General features: G+C 31.4%; 1 protein-coding gene across 1 annotated transcript; it reads right to left on the reverse strand.

Moving 5' to 3' along the window:
* Positions 1 to 2,974: 2,974 nt before the first annotated feature.
* Positions 2,975 to 5,241, reverse strand: LOC128200374 (uncharacterized). The gene is made up of 4 exons (XM_052893614.1): positions 5,057 to 5,241; positions 3,976 to 4,800; positions 3,631 to 3,746; positions 2,975 to 3,575 (listed from the first exon to the last, which is right to left on the reverse strand). Exons 2-4 carry the CDS (start codon positions 4,798 to 4,800, stop codon positions 2,975 to 2,977), a joined length of 1,542 nt encoding a protein of 513 aa, XP_052749574.1. The 5' UTR covers positions 5,057 to 5,241.
* Positions 5,242 to 8,605: the final 3,364 nt, after the last annotated feature.

Raw genomic sequence — 8,605 nt, forward strand, 5'->3', positions numbered from 1 at the left:
AACAAGCTGACGGTTCACCTGATCGAAAGTGGTAACCATCGACTCTATACAGAAAATATTTAGTATTATGATAAATATAAAAATAAGTTAGTTTGTTTGTTACTTTATAAAGCCTTAACGGTTTAATCGAACTCTTTGAAATTTAGTATACACGTACTACATGGGATAAAGAATATAGGTTCCTTTTTATCCCGGTCAGTAAACATATCCAGGTTACGAGAACGAAGTCGCGGGCAAAAGCTAGTATTAATTAAAATACCTCCTTTTGAAAATCACTTAAAAATAGTTTTTATTTAAATAATATTATTTTATAAAAACTTAAGCGTTTAAAAAGAAAACCTATTTTATTAAGTAAACTATAATTTTTTTAGGATGTACTTCCCGATGTTCATTTGGTATACTAAATTGGATAGAATAAAGAAACGTTAATTGGCAAAATTTTGTACCTACTTACAGTTTGAAAACATTAATTCGATTTGTACGTTCCCAATTTCCCAACATGGCCGCCACTCGCATATGCTGTGGCTTTAATTGCCGCAGCGCTGGTATTCTGTGGAAGTCACGTATAACATCACGGTGGAGATAATTAGTTTAATTATCCGTAAATCGGAGAAATATTTTGATCAGAGTAAAACTTAACAAATAAGTAAATATTACTATAATACTGGTTTCTTATAATTGCCATTGAGAACACACAAGATCCCTGAACACACTTTTATATTTCGAACATTATAATTAACAATTGAAATAAAAAGGGCGCGATGTTCGAAATTTGAAAGTAGCTTTTTAAATACGTAACTTTTTTTGTAAACGTCAAATTTTACACGCAACAGAATAAAGCCGTTTTAATTTTATCGAAACCACTTGATTTATGTCCTTTATATTTACCACAAGCATACAACGGAACGCTCTTATGACCCGTATGATTACGAGCGGAATATATGGTCCGCGGTTATAATTAAATATCGCCCTTATTACGACTTAATGGTTTTCCGCTCGAAGCATTCCTTCCTAAAATCATGACATTATTTCATTTTTATCGCATCCACATAATCCAATTTGCTATATTCTTTAAAGGCCATTTAAAAACAAATAGGCACACTTATTTACGGTAAAGCCGCGTATCGGTAAATCAAATTCGTGACATAATTTAAGCACCAAAGTGGCTAAAGCGTAAGTTTGAACAGGATTAAATTTAGAAATTTATTAAGTAAGAATTTGAATAATAACTGTCGAGCGACATACTGTATTGTTATTAATTATTTCGGCTTTATTCACATTTTAAATTGTACACAGCTGTGCCGGGAGCAGCACAGCCTAAACAGCAAGCTGTTTGTTGCTGCTGCTCGCGCCACAACCGTGAACAGCACTTATAAATGAAGGCTCCTATTGAGCTCGAAACTAGTTAGGGATCCCTGAATTTAAAACGTGTATAAAACTGACATAAATAATTACAAGTAAAATAACTTTACTACTGCTTTATTTAAATACTCGGAAATTATTTCCAGATTGAACTTAAAACACCGATTTCTTGTCAGTTTAAATTTACAGCTGACTCTTCGGTGCATGTAAACTTTATTAACAAAATCAATTATCGTGACAAAGAGAGGCAGCCTAGTTAAATACCCTGGTTATATTTCGCCGTATTCTACCTTTACCATAACAATAACAGTCAAATAACTTCATCAGAGATTACACCCGCAAGTAAGCATAGTTGGTCTTACGAAAAAATATTTATAAAGCCTATTTACCTAAATAGTGTTTAACAATGCTCTATTTATGCGATATTATATTATTGACTCAGTATAATAATTTATTTATAATATTGTGCCCAAAAACGTAGAATGAGACACATAAAATCTATAGATTACTAGCGGCCCGGTACGTGCTTCGCTACGTATAAAGTGAAATAATAAAAAAAAAAAAAATTTAACATTAAATTCATTTATTCAAATAAAAAAAAACTGTCAACACAGAAAAAAGTTTCAATTTGACAGCACAATCCCCATCTTAAAAAAGTTTGAATTTGACTCAAAAATCTCCATTAACAAAATGATCCGCCATTTATTGAATTCATTTGTTACAAAAAATGTGATAAACGAAGAACCGCTTGACCGATTTTGTGCAAACTTCACATAAACTATCTACTAAATAGTCTGAACAAAGCCTAAACATTTGATTTAAATAGGTGAGCCCGTTCTTGAGTTATAAAATTACAATGAATTATTGTATATATATATATACACATATATATATATATATATATATATAGATTACAATAAAACTAATTATGTACTTTAAATTTTTATACAAACCTTTATTTTGAAGAACATAGACATTCCTTTGTTTAAACATAAATAGATGTAAAGCAGGCTTTTGTAGCAAAACATGTGAACCTAAATTGAACAATTATGTATTGAATTGTCTATCGATTTTTTTTTTGTAAATATGGATTATGTATGTTAAAGGTATTCATAACAGACGTCTCAGCTTACGAGTGTTTTGTTTATTTTATAATGTGTACATTTATTTTATAATATCCTAATAAGTAATCCGGCCCGGCTTTACATGGATAGACAGAATTTTCGAAAGTAATATATCACGTAGGGGAAGGCCGGGCAATGTGGATACCTTAAGGTATTTAAGGTTATAGCAGAAAAGATATAGAATACAAAAACAAAATAATTATCACAAACCAGTCTTTATTTATTGCTCTTACAAATACGAACATCAGTTACCATTAATATTTAAACAATAATCAACTGCAAATAAAATTAAAAAAAGTACGAAAGTATTCGCTTTGCCCGGTACCCCGGGTAAAGCGGACACAGTACTTGGGCAAAGTGAATACCCATATTAAATCTCTGAAAACATACAAATAACTTTGATAAATTAAAAAAAAACTTAAATAATAAAAACTTAAATTGCTTAGTGTAATTGAATAACAAACTAACTAGACTATAAAATTAAAAAATTAAGATTGGCAATTGTCACAGGTATATCCCTGAGTGCCATCAAAAGCAGAACAATCTTCGTGACACCATTGATGACAAATATCACATTGAATCCAATTTTCAATTGGTTTACCGTCTTCTTCAATATATATTTCACCGCAAAAAAAGCATAAAATATCCTTAAATTCTTTTATTTTCTTTGGCTGTTTAATCTTTTTAGCAGGCTTTTTGTCTTTGTCAGTCTTTGTATTAGTTTTCTTAGAAACATTTTTTGACTTACCATTCAGTCTTTTAGTAACATTCTTAACTTTATTTTTGTCATATTTCTGCTTTTGATCTTTCTTGATCGGGGTACTGGTTAATATTTCCGATTTTTGTAATTTCCGTTTACGCGTGGTCATTGGTTTGGCAGGATTTGGAATAGGTCTTAACACTAAGGGACTGCAGTGGGAGGCTGAGCATCCCGGTTTCGGAACAGGTGAGTTGTCATGGCTAGTATTTTGTTGAATATTTATTTCAGTCTCTGGGAGCACTGTGTCACTTCTCTGAACAGCTATAGCTGGCCCAAAAGCGGAAATAATTCGGCAACATCCAGGTTCTGATTCAGGTGTACATCCGTCGCTACGAATTTTTTCAGGCGTGTTAACAATGGGCACAACAAAGTCTTGAAACTCACAAGAGGGAGTTCTGTTTCGAGATGGAAATATTTCTGATAGAGGATCTACTGAATTTGATGGGATCTGTTCTTGAAGAAGTGAAGGGGAAGGAGTTGAAGAAGTTTCTACAAAAGGTCTGGGAATATCGATCGTTTCTAGTGAGTTTGTACTTTCTGTGCCAATATTAATATTAGACGTGCCTGCAATCACAGCGGCGGGTTCGTATATATATTTATTCACACACACAGCTACTGCGCTTTTCAGAAAATATATATATATTTATATATATCAAAGTAAGTTTTATATATATATATAGTTGTGTATATATATATATATATATATATATAATAATATATATATCGAACATGTTCCACAAAAAAATGCATCCAATCAAAGAACACCTCACCTGAAGTCCAGCCATTTGGAGTACAGGTTCCTTGAGTGCCGGGAGGCGCACCATCAAGTAGTCTGGGTTGCATCTTTTTTCTGGCGAAAATTAAGAATGGTGGGAGAAATGAACCAGCGGCATTACAACAACCTATGACAGTCGTTAATTGACCACGTTCTGCACTGGCGATTATGCCCACTTGTTTCTTTCCTTTCGTTGATAGCACTTTAGGCGGCTTATTTGTGGTTGTAGATATACCAGTTTCATCCATGTTATATAATCTAGATGCATCAATATCATATTTTACTGTTAAAACTTCAAGGTTTTCATAAAAACGTTCAACTTCATGTCTGTTAAATCCTTTTGCCCTTGCAACCGATGTTGCCTCTGGAGTCCTGAGGGATATTTGATCGTGACGAGACAAAAATGACGATAACCAATCATCTCCAGCTTTTTCGTACTTGTCCCAGTTATTCGGATAGTTCAAATTATTTTTCTTGGCGTAGATGTACGCTAAATTTTTAAATTCATTTCGAGTCAAGCCAAAAAATACAGAATCCATATCTTTGAGATATGTCACCAACTCTATTTCCTGCTCTTCAGTGAAAACAGGACGAAATCGACCAAGTTTTGAAGCAGCTATGCCGGTTTTTACATGCCTATACAAGGTTGCATAAGCCAAACCATACTTTTTAGCTGTACTTTTTATTGATTCTCCAGCTTTGCATAAATTAATAGCTGTTTGCATAGCATTTTCATCCCACGTCCCTTGCTCAGTTTTTTTTTTATATTTATTCACCATCTGAAACAAATAAAATACAGTTTTAGATAATAAATGACCAATAAGAAAGGGCGGGCAAAGTGGATAACATGTCCACTTTGCCCTATTCACTTTGCCCGACTAGATAAGTTTTGAGGTTAACACATTTCATACAAAAACTAATAATTCTGACTTTCTGTTAAATATATCATAAAAATCTACTTTGATATGCTACCGAATTAAGACATTTCTAAAAATCAAGAACTAGTAATACAGGAGAATTGATCAATGTACTTACCGCGTAAAATCAATCTTTTATTTACGAAAACACAAATCTTCACTCCGCGGATGAGATGCGACACGGCCTCTCGCTTCGATGTTTGCCGCGTGCTAAACCAAGATGGCCGAACGTAACATTGCTGGCGTGTTGAATTAACTACTAATAATTTAGGAGTAGTGGGGAGTATTCGCTTTGCCCGGGGTATTCACTTTGCCCGGCCTTCCCCTATATTACTCGCTGATAATGTAGCTTTCTATAGGTGAAAGAATTTTAAAAATCGATTGAGTAGTTTTTGAGTTTATCTGTTAAAACTAACAATCAAATATTTCAGCATATACGGTGTTACCATTCCATTATCATCATTTTTGAATAATCTACTATAGTGAAACCTCAAGGGCCTCATTATATTTGTAGACCATACAGGTCTATTGTGTTTGAAGGGTGGGATATGGCAGTGAATTTACAGGGTACAGAGGAATAACACCTCAGTCCTCAGAAATGGCAACGCATGGGTGAAACAGTATATTCTATTATGTCCATGGTACTGCTCATGTCTATAGACGACGGTTACCACTTTCCATCAAGTGGGCCATCAGCTTGTTTGTCATTCTAAGTTGCATAAAAAAAAATGCCGTAAGAATTTAAAGTTGCTTAGGCATTAGGCAAACTTGATGAATCAATTTCTATATTAATACAATACCCAGCAACGATTTCACTGTGCCAATTTTGAATAGTTATGCCCCGTATATTTTTGATGCCAGATCTAGTTCCTTACAACTATTGACGTAAATAATTCTACAAAAATTCCAGAAACATTTGTTCCACAATTAAATGATGTACCGACAAAGACTAAAAAATAAAATTTTAAAAAAAGAATTCTAAAAATAATGCATTGTTTTCTACTTTTTTCTTCTTTTGCACGAAGTACGCTCATGGCTGTTACGCGCACGACTTCACTGTTCTCGCCCTCTCGCTCAGGTAAAAGGACGGTGGCTCGACCTAAAAAGACAAAAGGCTTTTTTTCACAGGAAAATGTCATCATATTTTTATCAATATTCTTTATCTAAACAGCTAAAAGCAACACTAGGTATACTGAATATTAAAAAATATTGCTTTAGTACCCAATTGTTTGTAAGAAAATTATTGTTATCTAATTTGAAATGATTTGTATAGGTTTAAATCCTCAACAAGTAAATAAGTACATATTTATAATAAAAAAAAAAATCTAAATAAATCTAACTTATCATTCATATTTTTTTTAAATAAAATATGTAAATAATAAAATACGAGTAGTAATATGAATTCCAAAGAGTGGAAAAAATCGTTGACTTTAATCGTGACAATTGGCAGATCCAGAATCTCCTCCTCTTGAAGTCGCTCAGCGAGTACAGTATGACCACAGAATATAATAGGTACATTATATTATAACTAAAAAAAACTTACGTACCTATCTATTATGAAAGGATATTTTCGAAAGTAACAAGATGGCGCTATAGCAATGTACCTTTGCCTTTGTGAATATACGAACTATTTATTTATTATTTTTTGATGACATTACAAAAAATGTTTGGTACAAAAGGCGAACTTAAAACAATAAGCTATAAAACAATCTCTCTCTATATATATATATATATATATATATATATATATATATATATATATATATATATATATATATATATATATATATATATATATATATATATATATATATATATATCCAAAAAAATATATTAAATAAATATACTTTTAAGAAATCCCAATATATAGATATCAGATCGGTATCCATATTACCCTTTGCCTAATAAACCGTGAAAATATTTAAAATTGTTAACTATATTTTTTTAAGCTGACTTAAGTTTTCGACTGTGATTTTAAACTTGGAATTAAAAACGATAACTAATAGCTAAATACTTTCGATATGATCTTATATTCGAAATGAATATCTAGTAAACTCTACGCTATAAGAGTTAAAAGCGACGAAAAAATTTTTCGTCGCTTTAAACTCTGATAGCGTCGCGATAAGTACCGATAGTGTATTTAAAACTAGGCATTAGCTAGGCATAGACATAGTTCCAATATAAGATAATAATAACGATGTTTTATTTATTATGTTTTTCACTATACTATTTTCTCTATGTAATTTAATATAAAGCTCTCGAATTACTTAAATATACAATCATGCTAATATAATATTAAAGTTAAAATGCAAACAAGATTTCAGGGCACATTTGGGATAGAATTACACATTAAGATATGAGAAAAATGCTTCGCTTCAACACAAGTGAATCGTAAGCAAATTACTCTCAAATTACTCAGAGAAAATAAAGAATATGAGACTGTATTAGATTGTAGACGATATACCTACTAGACATTCTTATTAACACGTAATGTTTTCTCTAGAAAACGTTATATTTAGCGAAATATTGTCCTTAGTGATATTATTATAAATGTGAAAGTGTATTTGTAAATATTTTGTAACTAGATGTTATCTTGCTCAAATCCATATATTATCTATTTTGTTTAATTCTGCTACTATTAGTATGCGTGTGACTGCTAACATTTGAGGGTTGACTACTACAATTATTAGTAGAAGTTCTACCACCTTCCATATTAGTCATCAGTCTCTGACAGTTATTCAGTCCACGCACATTTTACACCATGTGATTGGATTGCATAAAATGGGTTATTCGCAGTCAGCAGCGATCTACTCGTATTAATTTGCCTGAATATGCTTCGTTTAATGGTAAAACAATTAATCTGAAATATCTATCTACAAAGTATTGGCCAGGAGTAAATCAGATAGATATTTCAGATAAACTTATTATGACCGTTTGAAATCTGATAGTTTCATTTGAGAGTTGTCTTGCAAATTTACACTAAAAACATTAAATTAGATCAACTTTTAGTCCCATGACATACATAAGTAACAAGAATATAACGAAAGAGCTGTGTTTTTGTTGTTTTCGACAATTGTTTTATATTTAAGTATTTTATTATTTGTAACAAACTACGTAGTCCTGGATCCTTTTCGCTTTACTAACGCTATTGAATTACGTATAAAAACATTTTGTATTAACTAAAAATAAAATATGATAATAACTCGTTTTCATCCAAAGAGATCACTTTTAACAATAAGACTGCCAACTATTTTATAGTTTGTTTCAATACCATTTAATGCAAATAAATCAATATTTGGATCGATTATGGACAGTCTGTAGATAATATTAGCACAAATAAAAAAAAAACAATTAATTGTGTAAATGTTTTGATTTATTACTAAAACTTACAAAGCATTCTTGTGATACTTTCAACAAAATTTGGTTTTCTTTACAACAGACTTTAAAAAGAAGCAGATCCTCAATTCTTTTATTACCTCTTGACTCCGTCTAATCTAAACTGATTTGGAAAAATTCTTTTTTCATCCAAAAGGATATACTTACAGGTTTGTCCCATAGAAATTTATCAAAATCGGATGTCGTCGATGATCGTTTAATTTTTAGATCACAATAACTTTTTCCACAATTAAAGTCGGTTTTTTATTTTGTTTAACACAATGTTTAATTA

This window comes from Galleria mellonella, unplaced genomic scaffold (assembly GCF_026898425.1).
Source record: "Galleria mellonella isolate WM207_F2 unplaced genomic scaffold, CSIRO_AGI_GalMel_v1 utg182, whole genome shotgun sequence".
In the NCBI taxonomy this organism is placed as follows: Eukaryota; Metazoa; Arthropoda; class Insecta; order Lepidoptera; family Pyralidae; genus Galleria; species Galleria mellonella.